The sequence below is a fragment of the Phoenix dactylifera genome, chromosome 7, assembly GCF_051530095.1.
Source record: "Phoenix dactylifera cultivar Ajwa chromosome 7, Ajwa_hap1_PhDact_Kaust_v1.1, whole genome shotgun sequence".
Taxonomy (NCBI): Eukaryota; Viridiplantae; Streptophyta; class Magnoliopsida; order Arecales; family Arecaceae; genus Phoenix; species Phoenix dactylifera.
Genome location: NC_143196.1, coordinates 9,988,516 through 10,009,185, shown reverse-complemented (window position 1 = coordinate 10,009,185; position 20,670 = coordinate 9,988,516). Strand labels below are relative to the sequence as shown.

The 20,670-nt window shown below is 43.3% G+C and overlaps 1 protein-coding gene across 3 annotated transcripts; it reads left to right on the top strand.

Annotated features, from left to right (window-relative positions):
- Window positions 1-4,187: 4,187 nt before the first annotated feature.
- On the top strand, window positions 4,188-18,791 carry LOC103698520 (Ribosomal protein L7Ae/L30e/S12e/Gadd45 family protein). 3 transcript variants are annotated; one of them, XM_039127369.3, is made up of 7 exons: window positions 4,188-7,700; window positions 15,515-15,584; window positions 15,681-15,740; window positions 15,811-15,868; window positions 16,015-16,149; window positions 17,888-18,055; window positions 18,139-18,791. In XM_039127369.3, exons 2-7 carry the CDS (start codon window positions 15,529-15,531, stop codon window positions 18,223-18,225), a joined length of 564 nt encoding a protein of 187 aa, XP_038983297.1. In that variant the 5' UTR covers window positions 4,188-7,700; window positions 15,515-15,528; the 3' UTR covers window positions 18,226-18,791. The 3 variants fall into 3 exon arrangements, with proteins under 3 accessions (XP_038983297.1, XP_038983298.1, XP_038983299.1); XM_039127370.3 differs by lacking the exon at window positions 4,188-7,700 and adding an exon at window positions 12,107-12,431; XM_039127371.3 differs by lacking the exon at window positions 4,188-7,700 and adding an exon at window positions 12,107-15,389.
- The last annotated feature ends 1,879 nt before the right edge of the window (window positions 18,792-20,670 follow it).

Here is a 20,670-nt window from a genome sequence, read left to right as displayed (position 1 = left end):
TACCCTGGCCTTGTTCAAGAGTTTTATAGTACCGTCCATCGGGGAGATGGAGGTATCGAGGGCACAGTAGTAGGTGTCCCTGTGCGTGTCACGGAGGATCTCATTGCCCACATCCTCCACCTTCCATTAGTAGGGGTGGCTCCCGCACACCCTGAGGATAGAGTTGAGGCCCTTACGGTCGTCTTAGGGCATCCACCTCAGTCCCCCCTAGACGAGGTATCTGCTAGCTCACTTCCTATTGAAGTGAGAATCCTTTTGAGTATTCTGTCCAGGTCCATCTTCCCTAAGACAGGAAGATTTGATTTTGTAAATGAGAGGGACCTAGCTATTATGTCTTACATTCTTCAGAACACCCCGGTCAACTTCCCCAAACTCATCTATAGGTATATGTGTGAGCCCCTAGATAGACCTAGGCTCAACCTCCCATACGGCATGATTTTTACTCTTCTCTTTAGGGAGTACGAGATTCCCATTCCTGAGAGGGAACCCTCTCGTGCATTGCGATGGACAGATCGCTTGTGTACGGGGACCATGCACAGGATGGGGTTTCGGAAGAGAGAGGGGGTATGGGTTAGGAAGTCTACCTTCACCGCTCAGACCACCAGACCTTCACCCAGTCCTGAGCCCGATTCAGACTACCCAGACCTTCCAGACCATCCAGACCTTCCATCCACTCCTCCTGCTCCTACCACCTCCGCCGGACCTTCCTCCTCGGCACCACCCTCTATGGCGGTCCGGATTGATCCTGAGCAGCTCCGGGAGCTGCGACAGGAGATAGTCAGAGAGGTGAGGGATGAGCTGCTTCGAGAGCTCCGAGGTGCGGTGCTTGCTCCCACTCCTGCACCCGTATCTTCTCAGTTGGTTCGTTCCTTGACAGCCGTGACTGACATGACGGCTCATGTACGGGAAGAGATCTACAATGTCCGGAGTTTGGTCCAGGCCCAGTTCCACAGCATGAGTGAGGTCACGAGCTCCACTCGACAGATGCGAGAGGAGATAGGTCGTGACATGCACACCACCACCGAGGGGGCCGAGCGCTTGTCAAATGTACTCATCGACAAGCTGGACGCACTTCAGACATCGGTGACTGGGCTTCAGGCGTCGGTGACAGAGCTCTCCACTACACATAGCAGAGCCACCACGTCTATCATCACACAGCTTGGCCATGTCACAGATGCAGTCACCCTCCTCATGGAGCAGAGCCGATTGAGAGGAGGAGCACCATCCTCGAGAGGAGGAGCCACATCCTCGAGAGGAGGAGCCACATCCTCCAGAGGAGGAGATGCATCCTCGAGAGGGGGAGCTTCATCCTCGAGGAGGACATAGATGTGTTTGAGTTTTGTTTTGTATTGTTTTACTTTACTTATTGTATGCTCAAATGTATTCACATTCATATCAATACAATGAGTAGACATCTTATCTTCACTTCTGTGCCATTTGATGATTGGTTGTGCCATTTGTGCCATTGATTGTGTGTGATTACCTCCTTTTTGATATGATGACAAAAGGGGGAGAAATATGTATAAAATATGTAAAAGGGGAGAAATATGAAAAAATATGTAAAAGAAATCAATGGAAATAAATAAAAAGATAAACTCTTAAAAACACACACAAATTTGTTCTAAGTGGATTCGGTACCTCGAGGCTCATTATCTCTCTTTCGGGGCTCCTAATGGAGTAATCTCCAGAATCTATTCAAGGGATATTCGGAGATTAGCTGAATCCTACTCAAGAACAAATTGACAGATTTTCCCTCTAAAAACAAAAAATTCAGGTCAAAAACTTCAAAGCATTAAAAGGAAATTCAGAGAATCAAAACATAGTTGAATGCATATGTTGAGGGGGAGAATCTAAATTTTAATCAAACTAAATCATTAATGACATATAAGCCACACAATTGATTGCATAATATGAAGGCTTATATAATTCCAAATGAAAGGGGGAGCTTTAACTCCGAAATTTAATGTTTCACTCCTTTCAAACTTGGATAAATTAAATTATCAGACATTTGAATTCATTTATGGATTTTATTTTATTATTTATTGAGCAAGTCATTTTACATATACTCAAAGTTTTGTCATTATCAAAAAGGGGGAGATTGTGGAGTGATTGATTAAAACCCCATTTGATTTTGATGAGCTCAAAGCATTTGAGTATATCTTGTGATTACTAATGAATTCAATTGAGTGTTTCAGTGAAAATCCTGTCCAAGTGTCTCTAGACTTGGTTCATAGTATTTTGGATAAGTTAAGAAGTCTGCATGAACCAAAGTCTGAGACTCGAGTCGACTCCCGAGTATCACGAGTCGACTCCAAGCGTATCAAGTTCACTGGCACGAGCTCGAGTCGACTCCAGACTAGTACGAGTCGACTCCGACTGAGAACAGAAAGAAGAACAGAAAGCCTCATCTCAGAACCTGTCAACGAGTCGACTCCTGAAGTGCGCGAGTCGACTCCAATGTTCAACGAGTCGACTCCAAGGTAGTAAGAGTCGACTCCAAGAGGTACACAAAGAAAAGTCAGAGAGCAGTTTTTTCGGGTCTGAGATTCGAGTCGACTCCAGTGGAACGCGAGTCGACTCCGATGGTTGGCAGGTCGACTCCAAAGAAAGCATGAGTCGACTCTCAGCGGAACACAAGGAAAAAGTCAGAGAGCATTTTTGGGACTCTAAGATTCGAGTCGACTCCCGCATTGCACGAGTCGACTCCGAGACTCCGCGACCATCGACAGACAGAAAACCATGTTACTGCCTCTGAGATTCGAGTCGACTCCCAGACAGCTCGAGTCGACTCCAAGACAAGCTTCACGTCAAAAGGCAGAAGACCAACTTTCGGAAACTGAGAGCCGAGTCGACTCCAAGGAAGTTCGAGTCGACTCCAAGACTGGATGAGCCAAAAGACAGAGGATCGGGAGTTCGGGCTCTGAGATTCGAGTCGACTCCAAGGACAGTCGAGTCGACTCGAGTGGACAAAATTCAAAATTGGATCCACGAACTTCTGTGGATGAGCCGACTCCAGAATTGCCAGGTCAGCTCCAGAAGTTGGCGAGTCGACTCCGGGTCAAGACGAGTCGACTCCCAGTCGTGACGGCAACTTTAATTCAAATTTGGAACAGTTGCCGAGTCGACTCCGGAAAAGCTTGAGTCGACTCCCGCTACAGCCGAGTCGACTCCTGATCGCGCGAGTAGACTCCAACCCACCAACGGTCATATTGTCAGGCTGCGCAGAGTGTGCAGAACGGACAGAAAAAGCAGTGTAACGGCTAGTTTCCGTGGGGGTTGGCTTAAATAGCCACAGAAGACTGTAGCAAGGCAGAGAACAACCATTCCACTCCAAGCATTCAAGCTTTCAAGCTCTGCAACGTGCTCTTCAACGAAAAAGGGGAAGATCAGCATTTACTGCAGCCAACTATATCTTCCCAGCAATTAAAGCCTCCTCCTCCTGCATTCAAGTCGACTACTCATTCGAGAGGAGATCGGAGTTCAAGAAGCCATTTCTCTACTTCAGCTTAAAAGCGTTTGAGGGCTTCTAAACTCCTCTTTTGATTATATTGTTTTACATCTGCTTTTGAGAAGCTTATTTTCCTTTCTTTCTATAACTTGTATTTACTTGGTTCAATCGGAGGATTGAATCAAGGGGACTAAGGTTGGTTGGTGAGCCAAGTTAAAAACCAACATGTGTAAGGGTTTGATTGTGAGCCCGGAAAAACAATCGGGGTTGGTTCTAGTCGGTGAGCCTGGGAAAACCGACCGAGTTCGTTGTGAGCTCGTAAAACAACAAGTTTGGTTGTGAGCTTGCAAAACAACTGGCTGTAATCCAAGGGGGTTATAGTGAAATTCCCAAGTGAGACTTGGGGAGTGGACGTAGGAGCAAGGGTTAGCTCCGAACCACTATAAAACCTTGTGTTTGTGATTGATTGGCTCTTTTCTTCTTACTCTCACATCACTCACAGCACTTAGGATTAATTAAATAACTTGCAATAGTTTTTAATTAATCATCCATAACGTCTTAAATATCTAAATTAATTTTAAAACCCAATTCACCCCCCCCCCCTCTTGGGTTGTCTATCTGGGCAACAAGCAGTAAGCCACGCAGAAACAGAGATGTCCTCCTCCTGCTCACCACGTGCTTCCCCCATTTCTTTAATAACACCTCGGTCCTCAGCGGAGGATCTCCCCACCCCAATTAAAACCCCTCACTTAAAGCCCTCACCTACTGTTCTCCACTATACTCGCTTTCCAGCGGAGATGCCGAGGGCGGTGGCATCAAACCCCTCTATCAACGGCCGTCCGAGATGACAACCTGCCGCCGTTTCCTCCTCGCCGCCGCCGCCGCCGGCGGCGGCCTCTTCCTCCTCTTCCGCCTCTCTCCGGTCTCGCCGGCGACGGCGGAGGAGAAGGAGCTCCTCCTCGAGTTCAAGGGCGACGTCACCGCCGACCCCGGCGGCGCCCTCGCCTCCTGGTCTGCCGCACCCGGCCGCGACCCCTGCGGCGACTTCGCCGGCGTCACCTGCGGCCCCTCCGACGCCGTCGAGAAGATCCTTGTCCAAAACGCCTCCCTCGCTGGCACCCTCTCTCATAAATTGAGTCCCTTCTTCTCTCTCTTTTTTTTTTCTTTTTTTCTTTCTTTCTTTCCTTCTTTCTTCTCTTCTTGTTCTTTACTTTCTCTCTTTCCTTCGTTCTTCTCTCCGACGACGAACCGCCGGAACCGAGCTCGGCTGCTCGTTCTTCTCTCCGATGGAGATGAGGATGGGGATGGCCAGATGGGGATGGGGCGGGCTCGGGCAAACGAGCTTTACGAGCCCGAGCCCGAGCCGGTTTTTCCCACTCGAGCTCGAGCCCGAGCCCAGTACAGGGCTCGGTACCGAGCCCGAGCCCGAGCCCGAGCCGGGGAAGTTGTGAAACGAGCCGAGCCGAGCCTGCAGAGGCTCGGGCTCGGCTCGGCTTGTTAACAGCCCTAGTGATGGGGACATCAGAACCTTTCATCTAGATGATCCTGAGCCCTCGTATTGAGTCAGACCTGGATTGGGTCCATTTGAGTCCAAGTCATTTTCTTTTATGCATTATTTGCTTTTGTTTTAGTCAAGTCAATTTGGTCAGTTGTTTTGTTATTAAACTAGTCAATTAGATTTATGTAATTAGGTCAATATGTAAGGTCTATATAAAGACCATCCCTCTCATATATGAGGCAATTGATGATTGAATAAAAGATTAAGAACTTTTCCCCCACGTCTCCCTCTTCTCTCTTCCTCCTCCTCTTTCTTCCTCCTCTCCTCTTCTCCCTCTTCTCTTCCTTTCTGTCTTACTTCCACTCTTCTTCCTTCCCTCCTCTTCCTCCTTCCCTTCTTTTCCGTTCCTCTGATTTCATGTCTTAGTAGCCCATCCCTATTCGGATCCGCGTCAACACCACTGCGGCAGCCTTCCCATGATCGGTCCGGCATCAACTTGGTATCAGAGCCAGTGGTTTTGCCTCCGTTGCCAAAACTACCTTCTTCTTTAAGCTGCAGTGAACCAGTCCTTCAAAAGAAAAAAAGAAGAAGGAGCTGTTCTTCGTTGGCTGGTTCTTCCCCCGTCGTCGCACGAGAGCCCACCGTTGCCATCAGTCACCGCCAGCACCACCGAACCACCTCACAGCGCCGCCGCACCATTGATTGCTGCTGGAGAACGTCGGCCCACAGAAGCGCCACCTCGGTGTATGGCGAAGCAGCGTCGGATTCCAGGATTCTGGTGGGCGCACGAGATCTATATTGTATACTGAGCAGCATGGACGCTGGAGCGTGTTGATGGGCCACGCACAACTCCCGTTGCCAAAAAGAGAAAGAGCATCGCCTCTCTTCTTTCGGCTCTATCTCTCGGACCTGCCGTAGCAGCCACCGGCCGCCGCACACAGGAAGGGGCCACCCACCGCTGTGATCGGCCGCCGCCTGTCGCCGCCGACCACAAAGCCGCGACCACAAGCTCCGTCACCGTCCTCTTCAGCCATTCCACCGCTGCTGCCGAGGAGACCGGTTCACCCTCCCGAATCGGTCGTGAGGTTGAAGACGAAGTTACGGTAACGGGTAAGTTCTAAACCCGTTACCCACAACCCGGTAGCCCGGGTCCAAAATCCAAAAAAAAAATGCATGTGATCTGCACGTGCTAGGTATAACGATTATCGAAGCGGGTTGCAATCGAAAGTCCGAATCCGATAACCCGAACCGTAAAGGTTAAAAAAAAATAAAAAAAATCCTAACCTCCTCCTCTTTTCCTGCACTTGTGCTACAACCAACGCCTGGGATCTAAGCTTCTCTTTCTCTCTCGGTTCTCACCAGAGGTAAAGGAAAAACCCTGTCTGCGGGTCCTTCCCACCAGCCGTCACCCCCCGTGAACACCTCTACCACCCGCCGCCTGACCACTGGTGGTTCTTCTGCGGTCTCCCAGAAGTTAAGCCGTAGCCGTCCGGGATCAAGCGTCACAGGCAAACAGCAAAAAAAAGAAAAAGAAAAAAAGAAGAAGAAATCTTCCCCACGGCCGAGAAGTTCCACCGTGTCCCTCACTGAGCCCGCTCCTTTCCGCCGCTGCCCCATCCCTTTCTTCCGCCGCCGCAAACCCTCGGAGGAAATCGCCGCCCGCGGAAGCCAGTGAACGGCCGCCACCACCGCCGCAGGTCACGGAGCCGCAGCCGTGACCGCCGCCGCGCCGCCGGAACCGCCGCCTGCCGCAGCCTGTGACCAGCCGTCCCGGCGATGCAGAGTCCCGCCGCAGCCCGCCCCGCCGCCGCCGCCGCGAGGAACGGCTCGCCCTCCCGAACCGTCGGGAGGTTGAAGAAGGAATCAGGGTAACGGGTAAGTTATCAACCCGTTAACCCACACCCGGTAACCCGGGTCCCAAAAAAAAAAGAAAAAGAGAGGCACGTGACTGCACGTGCCAGCTAAAAAAGAATAAAAAAGAAAAAAGGCACGTGACCACACGTGCCAGCAAAAAAAAAAAGGGGTACCTGCCTTCTTCCTGTTCATCTTCCCGTGGCCTCCCCGCCGCAATCGCCGCCGCACCGTGCAGCCACCGCCGCTCCGCCCCTCGGGTCCCCGCCGTCGCCGAGCCCGTTGTCGCTGCCGGAGTCGTTGTCGCTGAGCGCTGCTACCTCCGAGCGCCTCCTCCACGCGCCGCCTCCTCCGAGGGCCTCCGCCAAGCTCCTCCTCTCCTCCGTCGGCCGCCGCCCAAGACTCCCAACCGCCTCATCCGCCGTCGGTTCCCTCGCCGTGCCTCCCTTCGGCTGCATCCCAACCGAGGCACCCCGCCTCCCTCGCCCCGCCGAAGCACCACCGTACGCCCACTTCCGTCGCCGCCCACCGGCCGTCCGCCGCCGGCCGCCGAGTACCCCTTCTCCGCCGCCGGCCGCTGAGTACCCCTTCTCCCCCCCCACCGGCTGTCCGCCGTTCGCCGCCGCCGCCCGCCCCGGCTCTCTCTCACGAGCATCAACTTCTGCAGAAGCCTGAGCTAACTCACATCAACAGAGCCTCCATTCAAATCCTCCCTCGTCTCTTCACCACCGACACCAACACTACTGGACTCGGATAACCCATGCTCAAGGGGACTTGAGGCTTCTTCCAACCCAGTTTCCAAGTTCTCGTCTTTGTGATCTGAACCAAAGAAACCGACGGATTCAGCCACCGAAATCTCCATCCACGGCAAGTCTGATCGACCGCTCCACGACAGATAATAAGGTTTTTACTTTTGAGCTTGTTCATTTAGTTATGTTTTAGTTCTCTTGCATGATGGTTATATTCTTGAAACTTACTTTTACTGTCAAAATTCAAAATATTGAACCGTTCACTTCTGGACCTATCCTATTACCCATTAAATCTTGATATTAAATTAGCACGCCCTAGTAACATGACGTTTCTTAACATTATTCGATCAGATTACGTTAGGATCAGAACAACCATAATACTTGATTGCAATCTAATTTCTTAAATTGAATAATCTTAATCCTTAATTCCAAACAACTGAAATAAAAATCAGCAACATTTAAAATTTAAGTTATTCTTGTAAACTTGCTGATCTCTGAAATCATAATAAATTGCATTAGTAGGTTGTCCTGCATCAAATTTGGTCCTGCATCATATTTATTAGGGTTCCATTAGTGACATTGCATTTCACATCATCACCTAATGTTGTTATTGCATGTCAACCTATAGTGACAGGGAGTACTATTTTAATCAACCTAAAACCTCTGTAGCTACCATGAATTCCGACGTTTATAGATTTCTCATAGAATAGCTCGATGCCATGCGGGCTGGACACGAAGAATTCAAACAAGAGATCTGTGAGCTCATGCGAAATTCTAGGACCCCTAAACTGCCAATCCCTGTTGCAGCCCAACCTAAAATCGGTTTGGTCGCACCACCTGTAGTCCTTCCCCATTTTTCTAGGCACCAAACCCAATGCTCTAGATGTCAACAGTTCGGCTACATAGCATCCCAATGTTCCATTAAGACCTATCTGATTACTGAACTAGAAGTTAGGAACCAAGAGGCCGAATATGTCGAAGAAGTCTATAACCAAATATACAAGACTATGAAGAAGACTTTGAAGACGAACCTACAGAATTAGACCTTGTCCAAAATGATTCCCAAAGGGAGACTATTGATCTAAGTACAACCAAGCCACTTCACATCACTACTGTGGAAGAGGTAGTGAAAGATATTGAGAGCCAATCACCTGAATTGGCACTTGTAGCTAAAGATACCCATGCGGAGTCCAACCTTGAACATTCCCCTGTAGTAGTTCCCCTTCTAGAGGAGTTTCATGATTTAGTCCCTGATGATCTTCCGAATGCACTTTCTCCGATGCATGATATCTAACACGCAATTGATCTAGTTTCCGGAGCATCTCTGCCCAACCTTCCACATCACAGGCTCAACCCGAATGCATATGCTAGGATCTGGAATTTAATGTTACCGACAGTTGAGTTTGTATATAATAGTTCGGTTAATAAGTTCATAGGCATGAATTCATTTGAAGTGGTGCATGATTACAAACCTAGGCAATCCATAGACCTGTTTTTCATTTCTCATCAGTATAGAGTCTTTGAGTCTGCACAATCATTTGCATCACATCCACATTCATTGCATCAAGAAATCAGCAATTGTATTCCCTTTAATAACTTAAAATATAAAGAATGCATTTTACTCAAATGGTGAGTTCTTTCATGTCTGATATTGTGCTCATATTCTTAACTTAATTGTACAAGAGAAATTAAAGGAGATACATGAGCTTATCTTCAAGGTTTGTGAAAGTATTAAATATATGAAAGGTTCACAAGTTTGGAAATAAAAAATTTTGGATTGTCTTAGACAAATTTTTTTGGAAAGTAAAAAAAACTTAAGGCAAGATGTTCCTACAAGATGAAATTCAATTTTTTTGATGCTAGAGAGTGCCTTTCTTCATTTGAAGTTAAGTGACTTTAATTACAAGCATCGTCCATCTGAAGAGGAGTGGGGCAAAGTTAAGAAAATTAGCAAGTGGTTGAGTATGTTCTATAATGCTACTTTAGTATTCTCCAAAGTTAAATATACTATATCAAATTTTTGTTTTCCTCAAGTTTTATTGATTGAGATTACTTTAAGATGAGATGTAGAGTATAGATGCTTTCGGGCAAAGAATGACACGACGGATGTATGGAAAATTTGAAAAGTATTGGTTGGATTGTAGCTTAATCTTCCCCATGGTAGTCAATTTGGATCCTTGGTATAAATTTCAGTTTGTGGAGCATTGTTATAAGAAGTCGAATGGATATGGTTGTACTGAGAGCATGTGCATCTATGGTTGTATGTTTTCTCTCGTTAATCACTATATACTTACTTCTCTTAAAGCTCCAACTACTAGCACGTCAACTCATAGAGAGATGGAGAGGGATACTTCTTGTGAGACTTCTGAGCGATGCATAAAAGTGGATATTTTTAAGGTAATATAACACATTTTTCACTAGGATGGATGGTGATTTGAGGCATTGTAAAGTTTTAAAATGCATAAACATATCACAAATATCATTTCCAAGCAAGTTATCATAACCATAATTCATACCCATTTAAATATTCATGAAGGATGCAATTTAATCAGATTCAAAAATCACATGCAATCATATGCTTGATCCTACTTTTAAACAAATACATCATAACAAATATATAATTTTTATTTCATACTTACAATTAAATAGTGATTTGAAATTAATAAAATTTGTGCCAGGATTACTTACCTTGATTCGCTCACAAATCTCTAGACCTAGGTGATAATTTTACTGTACCTATCAATATCGTAGAGAACAGATTATTAGCCACTCACTCATCATTTTTCTTTTTATTTATATATTTATTTTTTTTCCTTTTCTTCTTTTCTTTTTCTTTTCTTTTCCTTCCTTTTCTTTTTCTTTTCTTTTTCTGTTCCTTCTCTTCTTCCTTCTTTTTCCCGAAGCTTCCCCTTCCTTCTCCATTCTTCTCCTCTCTTCTCCCGCGAGCAAGGAAGGGCAAACGGAGCTCTTGGGAGGAGGTGATCCTCGTCGGGGTGATCGGAAGAGGATCAGCCCGAGGCCGGCCAGCCCTCTCCTTCTTCCCGCGGAGGAGACAAGCGTACGGGATAAGCCTGCCGAGGCCGGCGGCGTCGCGGGATGCCCGCGGCCGAGCCTGCGGCCCCTCCCCGCGACGGCCGTGGAGCTCACGGCTGGGCTGCAGCTTCGCGGCGCCCGCGGCTGGGGCCAGTGGCGCTGGCATTGCTGGCATTGCTCCCGCGGTGAGTCTTCCCTTCTTCCCCTTTTTTCTTCTTCTTTATTTCTTTCTCTTAATTGATCTATCCTCCCGAGTGGATCGAGAGGAGGAAAAGCAGTGGAGAAAAGAAAGGAGAGCCAAGGTCCTTACCTTGCTCCGGGAATGAGCTGCGATGACCCTCTCCGGCGGCATCGACGTGGGTTCAGAAAACCCTATCACGGGAGGGTTCTGGAACAGTGAGCGAGGAACGGCTGGGCCACCGTACATCCTTCTCTCCCCTCCCTGCAGAAATTGGTAGTGCTCCAGATACAGAATAATAATATGAACTGCCAATGTTCGATCTTTACCATTAGACCTAGCTATGAAGAAAAGCAATAAATGGAAACAAAAAAGGCAATAAAAAGAAAATAGAAAAAATCGTTTCGAAAAACACTAGGTTTCGTCCAAAGCAGTAGACTTATATTTCACATTCAAAGAAATTCCCCCATTTGTTCGCTTCAATAAACTGTTATGGCAGTAGACAAGTAGTATAACTAGCAGTATTCAATGAAATTACTATGGTCATTCAGAAGGTGCTGCTTGTTCAATTAAAAATAATTCTGTCATAAAGAAAGATGATCAAGGATGGTAGGAGGATGATCAGAGCTGTTCCACACCAAATGTTCAACTTTCCAGTTAACTTCCCGCGGTTTTAGAATTGCTTTGTTTTCTATATTGTTAACTGTACATGGGTTGTCTCTGTTTATAAAACCGTGTGCAAGGAATTTTACACTGAATATTTCAAGGAATATATACGGAATATATATCGCAAGGAATATTACTCGTTGAACCTAGACATATACTGTGACTATTGGGCTGCCAGATGGGCCGGCCTGGACCAAAGTCGGAAGCCCATCTGGAGCCACTACCAATTTCGGGGGGGGGGGGGGGATGTACGATGGCCCAGCCGTTCCTCGCTCACTGTTCCAGAACCCACCAGAACCCTCCCGTGATAGGATTTTCTGAACCCACGTCGGTGTCGCCGGAGAGGGTCATCGCAGCTCATTCCCGGAGCAAGGTAAGAACCTCGGCTCTCGTTTCCTTTCTCCACTGCTTTTCCTCCTCCCGATCCACTCGGGAGGATAGATCAATTAAGAGAAAGAAATAAAGAAGAAGAAAAAGGGGAAGAAGGGAAGATTCACCGCGTGCGGCCGCGAGCGATACCGGCGCCACTGGCCTCGGCCGTGAGCGCCGCGAAGCTGCAGCCCAGCGTGAGCTCCGCGGCCGTCGCGGGGAGGGGCCGCAGGCTCGGCCGCGAGCATCCCGCGACGCCGCCGGCCTCGGCCGGCTTATCCCGTACGCCTGTCTCCTCCATGGGAAGAAGGAGAGGGCTGGCCGGCCGCCGGCGCTGCCGGCCTCAGGCTGATCCCCTTCCGATCACCCCGACGAGGATCACCTCCTCCCAAGAGCTCCGTTTGCCCTTGCTCGCGGGAGAAGAGAGGAGAAGAATGGAGAAGGAAGGGGAAGCTTCGGGAAAAAGAAGGAAGAAGAGAAGAAAAAGAAAAGAAAAAGAAAAGGAAAAGAAGAAAAAGAAAAAAAATATATAAATAAAAAAGAAAAATGATGAGTGAGTGGCTAATAATCTGTTCTCTACGATATTGATAGGTACAGTAAAATTATCACCTAGGTCTAGAGATTTGTGAGCGAATCAAGGTAAGTAATCCTGGCACAAATCTTATTAATTTCAAATCACTATTTAATTGTAAGTATGAAATAAAAATTATATATTTGTTATGATGTATTTGTTTAAAAGTAGGATCAAGCATATGATTGCATGTGATTTTTGAATTTGATTAAATTGCATCCTTCATGAATATTTAAATGGGTATGAATTATGGTTATGATAACTTGCTTGGAAATGATATTTGTGGTATATTTATGCATTTTAAAACTTTACAATGCCTCAAATCACCATCCATCCTAGTGAAAAATGTTTTATATTACCTTAAAAATATCCACTTTTATGCATGGCTCAGAAGTCTCACAAGAAGTATTCCTCTCCATCTCTCTGAGTTGACGTGCTAGTAGTTGGAGCTTTAAGAGAAGTAAGTATATAGTGATTAAAGAGAGAAAACATACAACCATGGATGCACATGCTCTCAGTACAACCATATCCATTCGACTTCTTATAACAATACTCCACAAACTGAAATTTATACCGAGGATCCAAATTGACTACCATGGGGAAGATTAAGCTACAATCCAACCAATACTTTTCAAATTTTCCATACATCCGTCATGTCATTCTTTGCACGAAAGCATCTATACTCTACATCTCATCTTAAAGTAATCTCAATCAATAAAACTTGAGGGAAACAAAATTTGATGTAGTATATTTAACTTTGGAGAATACTAAAGTAGCATTATAGAACATACTCAACCACTTGCTAATTTTCTTAACTTTGCCCCACTCCTCTTCAGATGGACGATGCTTGTAATTAAAGTCACTTAACTTCAAATAAAGAAAGGCACTCTCTAACATCAAAAAAGTTGAATTTCATCTTGTAGGAACATCTTGCCTTAAGTTTTTTTTACTTTCCAAAAAAAATTGTCTAACACAATCCAAAATTTTTTATTTCCAAACTTGTGAACCTTTCATATATTTAATACTTTCACAAACCTTGTAGATAAGCTCATGTATCTCCTTTAATTTCTCTTGTACAATTAAGTTAAGAATATGAGCACAACATCAGACATGAAAGAACTCACCATTTGAGTAAAATGCATTCTTTAAATTAAGTTGGATCTTTAGCATGTCAATAGAACCATCATTTACCGATGCATTATCCAAGGTCATGGAATACAATTTCTTTTTAATCCTCCAGTCAATCAACAAACCATAAATTATTTCACATAAAGATATGCCATTATATGGAGGCGGCATGAAACGAAAGTTGAGAAATTTCTTTTGTAACTCTCATTCTTCATCAATAAAATGGGCGGTTAAACACAAATACCCATCGGTAGTAATAGAGGTCCACAAATTCAAAATCAAACTTATCCTATAAGGAATTGAATGTAGCCACAATACTAAATTTTCCTTTTCTTTTTTATACTATTTCAACAAATTAACCTTTACAGTATTCTTTGATACTAACTTGGCATCCTCACAAACATAAACAAATAAAGATCTAATATCTTCATACTCAACAAATTGAAATGGTAGATCATGCTTAATAATTGCAAATATTAACAATTCATGGAATTTGTCGGGATCAAACTTACTAGAATGCATTGATCTAGACCCTTGAGATTGTGATAAGATCATCCGTCCTATGTCATGGTTCTTTCTACAACTCTCTAAATGTCGTTTCAAATATTTGGTCCCAACCTTATCACTAAATGGATATTCGCAGCATACTTTATGCACTTGCATTGAAGGGTTGCTTCATTTATATGAAAAAATTGATAAACAAGTGAAGTTAGCTTTTTTTTTTTTTTACGTTTGCCATGTGTGGAGCCACCTACTACAACTATATTAGCACCTAAGGACGTCAATTCATTTGTTCTATCATCATCACTCACCAACTCTATATTCACAACGAACTATTTATCCACATATAATTTAAAATTATATCAGAATACCAATCTAGAAAGAAAATTATTGGCTTTGAGAAGAAAAATTATATAATCCACTCCTCTATTAGAATCACAAAATGTTAGATCTAAAAAAATTAATCATGCTAAAGAAATTAAAGAAATATTTAAGAAACCAACATACATAAGCACTAAACATTTAGAAAAGAAAAGAAGGGAAGAGAAAGAGGAGGCTCAGATTCATCATTTAATCTATAGCTAAATCAAAATGGCTACAATCGGATGCCTGCAGAAGCAGGCCATCCAAGATTGGTTGCCATTAGAAATAGCTGATTCTTGCTTCATGATAATCTCATCCAAGAATCATTCTGACCTCTTCATACAAACCTAAAAGCAAATTCATTTATGGCCGAAGGCCAACCCTTATAACATGTTGACCCAAAAGATTTGATTTTGATGATACAAAATGTTTGGGTAAAATGTTTACTAATCAGTTGCTTGGAGTGTACTATAATGCATGTAAAAAGTTGAGAAGATATCATTCTTTAACTCGTAATGTGGAAGAATGGAACTTAACCATTTAAATCTCTACATGTCTATATTTTGATAGTGATATGTGTGGACGACATCTTGGCATCATGGACAAGTACATGTTATAGTCTAGAACTAACATACTGTTCTGAACTTCCCTGATGCTCAACTGGATCATTTACCAAGACTTTGGGAGGGAAGAGACGACTGATCATGCAATTAGCCGAAAACGATTCTATCGCTGAGGAGTATAAGGAAGTTGGATGTCTAATTGGTTATTTGATTCCTATTAATGCAAAGACTGTAGATTATTTCTCTAGATGCACTGATAATTCAAAATGCTTTTTCTTTCTCTCTAAAGAAATCATCATCATCATCAATACAGTTATGAACCAGAGTTGAAGTGGGCCAAAACTTAAGACCAAATATCCCAGTTGGTTGTGAATGGATTGGACCTAATCCTGGACCTAGAGCAGATCAACTCACTCTAAAAAAACATTTGTTCATGTCTGAGTCCAGATACTTATACACAGTCTGGAAGTAGTGAGTTTCACAAACCTAACATTTTGGGCTATGGATACCACCTTGCAGACTTCAACTTCACCTCCTTTCATAAATATGTAACCCCCTCCCTCCAACTAGGGTTTGAGATTTAGGTATTCTTTCAGATCTTCGAGGAAGTATGGCCAAGAAGAAGAGATCTCGAATTGTCATGCTGTCCAAAGTTGCTCCGGAAAAGTATGAATTCTCTCTCCTTTTTCTAATCCTCCATTCTTCTTCTCTTTCTTTCAATTTACAAGGATTTATTTTAATAAAAATATAAATTTTGACAAGGGCAAGTTCCGATTGTTATGAAGGCGACCGCCTCGATGGTCTTCTGTCAAAACTTGAGAGGTAATATCAAATCCCTTGATCTCTTGGAATATTGTGATTTTGTTTTTTAAAGAATTTGTTTTTGAAATAGGAGCATAGAAGCAGCAAAAATTTTGAAGGGAGATCTTCCTGAAAAGATTTGGATCAAGGTACAGTAATTTCTTGGTTTTGGTTCTTCGAAAACCCAAAAAGATTTATTTTCTAAGAATGTTTATGCATCTAGTGAATTCTAGGGGATTCTATAGTCATACCCTTTCAAGAATTTTATAAATAGTGCTTATATGTTTACATGTAGCACCAATTTGCTATTGGGGTCAATGACGTCTCCCGTGTGCTTGAGAGGATGCCTCTAGGTGAGATGCAGGTTCATTCAAAGGAAGATCCTGAGACAAAGAGTGGCCTTCGTAGAGCTCCTTTGGTTCCCCTTCAGGTTAAATCATATTTCTCATCTTGCATTGACCTACTTTGCCACCTTGCATTCCATGTAAAATTTTTCTTAGCTAGAAGTTGTTGCTTTTCTGTAGTGCGAGTGGAAAACAATAATCTTGCACACATTCAAGTCAGTTCCAATTCCCAAGTGCCTTTCACAAGCAATCAGTATAAAATGTCTAACATTTCTTTATAATGCAAAAACTTAATTCATAAGCACCTTTAGAGGGAAAAAAGCTAAAGGTCGCCACTCCAATCCCTGCTTCTGAAAGAGCATTTGACAAGCTGCTCTGTGAAGGGCTGAACACCTGACGAACCCTTGTGGACGTCTACCTACCCCCATATATTGCTCTCATCCAACTGGGCAGGAATTGGTAGCACTAGTCCTTTCAAAATTGTTAATAATTTATTTTTTTGCTGAATCCAAATAAATTAAACTTTTCCATGATGATCTAATCGGATGAATGTGCTCAATGGGAAGGAGCCTTTTCAGCTCACATCAGTTTTTAAAAGGAACACTATAGATTATCCTGAAATTATAGTGGAATATTAGTGACCGGTCGCAGCCTACTGCTGCTAATTGTGTATGCTAGATCATCCTTCTTTGTGTTAGGTGGTGCTTTTGTAAATTTCTTAAGAATGCTGAACACCCTATATGCACTCCAATGATTTGTGTATTGACAGATTTTCTCAAAAACACCAAGGACAGCCTTGAAGCCTGGTTCTTGTGTTTTTGAGCTATTAACGAAGGTCATCTTTTTTCTTGAATTCTCACCAATGGGCCTTTTTTAATTTAAGAATTTCTGCCTTGTTGAACTATATTTATGCACAGTTATCAACATATGCAGTAGAAAATTAGAATGTATCGATATAAACCCTGTCATTGTTTCCTGAAGTATTATTTTATGCCTTTGGATAATGAATGCATTGTTTTGGAGGAGTATTAAGTTATAGGCAGCATTTACAGTCAGACTGTTGATATATTTACATTTTCTTAGATGATTTACTACTACAAAGAGGAGCTCCAAATTTTCTTCTTTCTTTCTTTCTATCTCTCTCCTTTTCTTTGTATGCATTTTGTTATGTGGTGTGGGGTTCTTGATTTAAATAAATGTGAAGCAAAAGAAAGAAGGGGAGGAAAAAGAGCAAAATATATGAGATGTATTTATTGTGGGTGAGCCCATGCTTTGGGGGCTTTGTCTAGTTTGATGACCAAGTGGTACCCCGAAGAAATAGATAATATGTCTAGAAGAATGTGGAGGCATGAAGATAAAAGAAAGAAACAAGCATAATTGTATAAAATAGATATAATTGCATGTCTACGGAGATGAGGCTTATCTCCAGTTTGCTGGCCACTAAGAACTTAAAAGAAATAAGGGTTTCATCATTTTAAGTGTACTATACAAATGTATGGTAGCTAACCTAAGATGTTTTGAGGTCTCTCTGACATACCGTAATTTCAGGAATAATCTGATTTGGTTACTGCAATCATTTGAAACAAAGTAGTTTTCACCTTTTCTCCAAATTTGGATGCTTCATAATGCCTGTAAGATCAGTTATTGCTACCATGAACCTAGATAGTTCTTTTTTCTAATCAACAAATTTCTGCACCTCATTATTTTCCTTTGACCTATAACTTTGTTTTGTTTTTCCAACGATTAAAATGAAAAATGAAGAATGCTTATCTGCCATATTGTCATCTCCTGTTTGCACATCATCGTTTTTGTGTAATATTGTAGGCTGTGATTTTAGCTTCTGATTGTAATCCACGATGGTTAACTAAGCATATACCAAGCCTGGCATCCTCGAGGCAGGTCCCAGTGATCTTTGTCAAAGATAACAAAGGAGGTTCACTAAGGTTAGGTGAACTGGTAAAGGTCAAAACAGCACTGGCCATTGGAGTAAAGGTGATGCTCTAAACTTTGATATTTCGCATCCACTCTCTAATTTTGCTGCCTTATTTGCAGTAATTGTTGTTTGTCCTGTCTAGGCCAGAGAAAGCTGTATCAACAGAACAATTGATAAAGTTCTAGGTGGCAATGCAGTAGCAGACGGCGATCTCGAAATGGCCGTATAGATTCATTGCACTTCGTCATCTGTCTATATGAAGCTTCAGCGATGGAATCATAGAGTTGGTAGACAAGAGATTCTCCAGGAGAAAGGATGTTGTCCAACTTCCGAGTTAAAAAGATTTACGATGATAATTAATTGAAATGGCTACCGAGAGATCATTCACTCCATGTAAAAGACGCAGAAATATTAGGAATTTGAAGACTGGATTGACAGAGACCGTTGGTCATGGTTTTCATCGAGCTGCACGTATAATATTGGTGGACTGGTTGCATCTCTGGTGCCCCTTCTTTGGTTAGATATTTGGAGGCATTCAACCTGGTGTTTGGTTTGCTTAGCACATTCTACAGTACTGATGTTACCAAGCGTTGCGAATTTAGAAGCAATGCTGACGACCTATGTAACTTGACATAGCCCGGGGGCAGAAAAGGTACAGCCCGTATCTAATGATGCGGTTCCTCATATGACTCGTGGGCGCGTCAATCCCGCAGTGTGTTGCCCTGAAATTTTTGAGAAACCTGAAAGTGAACCAACAAGGAGCAATACTATTGAAACTTGTCAGTCGACATGGTACACCCTCATGTCTAATAACGGGAGTCCTCGGATGATTGGTACTTTGGTAGGCCTATGCGCCAACGAGCAATCCTATGCACACACATACATGTATGTATGTACCTACATATACATGCACTTGTGCATTGTGCAAATGCGCACGTGCCCGCATTAACATAGATGGGCATGTGTGCACGCATGCATCCATGCATATGTATATATGCCCAGCTGCCCGCACATGCACACAGGAATGCATGTACAGCATGCACACACATACATGTGATATATATATATATATATAAGCAGGGGCGGCCCAATATATTTGGGGGCCTAAGACGAATCCAATGAATGAGGTCTTTTTTTTTAATAATAATTTTTTAATAAATATAAAATATTTAAAAAAAAGGATATGAAAATGGATATATATCAAATACACTAGTTCAACAAAAATACATGAATCTAGCAAAGATAGGTAAGAAATCTTTTTAATTTAATATTATTTTTGAATGGAAGTGCAGAAAAGTAATTATCCTTAAAGAAGGCCAATGAAACTGATTAAATAACTGAGATAATGCTTGGCAATATTGTTTATCATGTCCAGCAAGAGCAGAATAGGAAAAGGTCATCCCATGGCACTTCATGGTCAAGATAAAGAAAAGAATTTGTCCAGAATGAAGCTTCTCTATAAGAGAAAGTAGGAGCATTATGGGAAATTAACTCTATCTAATTAATAAAAGTCCCATCCCACCATCTCCCCTTCAAGTGAGTACCCAAGCAGCAACCGCAACATCACAGCACAGCAGCCATTCAACCCCCTCCCTCCTTCTCTCTCTACCACCCAAGAGGGGAGAAGAAACGAGAGAAGAAAATTAAAAGAATCTCCACCCTCCAAGAAGTCCATTTCCAATCCCCCTTTCTTCCTGATGGCCCAGCTGGATCAGGAGTAATGTGAGGGAAGGAAAATCGAGACCAAAACCAAACAAGAGAAGGGATGAAAGATAAGAGTGGCTTCAGGCGTGTATCAAGCCAACCAAATCCCTCCTCTCCACCTCCCTTCCATCAAGGGGGAAGACGCGTAGCCAGCTCCTATTTCCGTTTTATATGAGGCCTTTGCTTCCTTTTGATCACGGTCAGACCCAAGAAACTTTCCTTCCTCCCTCCCTCCCCCCCCTCTCTCTCTCTCTTCACCTCCCGGGGGCCTTCCATTGGCTCGGGGCCTTAGGCGACCTCGGGCCGGCCCTGGATATAAGAAATGAGCAATGTATTTCAATAATGAATTATGGCCCTAAATTTTTCGGAACTCGAGTGCTCAAGCCTTTTACATTGCGCTTTGTTATCATATCTCATTTTCATTCTGTTGAGGAATATTTGGCTGGCGAAAAAAGTTTTGGAAAACTAGAATAATTTGAAAAGTTGAGGGCTTGTTTGGTAATTAATGTTTTTGTGTTTCTGCTTCTCCATAAATGATTGAAATACTGACTCGAGATTGAAATACTGAATTGAGATTGATGCTAAATATAGGAGTGGCAATTTCTAGCTCAACCCATTTATCCAATGGGATCGGCTACATGACTCGTGGGTCAAGTAAGGGTCAGCTAGTCCAGATCTGCCAGTGGGTTGGGTCAAGTTCGAGTCAAGGCCCCTAAACTAATTGGGTCATAGAGAGAGGCTTATAAAATGTAATATAATCTAAATTAAAATACTTATATTGATATTTATATATTTTAAAAATAATAATATTTGAGCTATTGTGCTATTAATTGTAAAAGGAGATATAAGTTGCAGTAAAAATGGTACAAAAACTATAAAAAATAAGCTCTAGACTAGATATGTTTGGATCTAAAATAGGTCAGCGGATTGCTTCAAGTTGGCAGGTCAACTACCTGTTGAGTTTGGATCA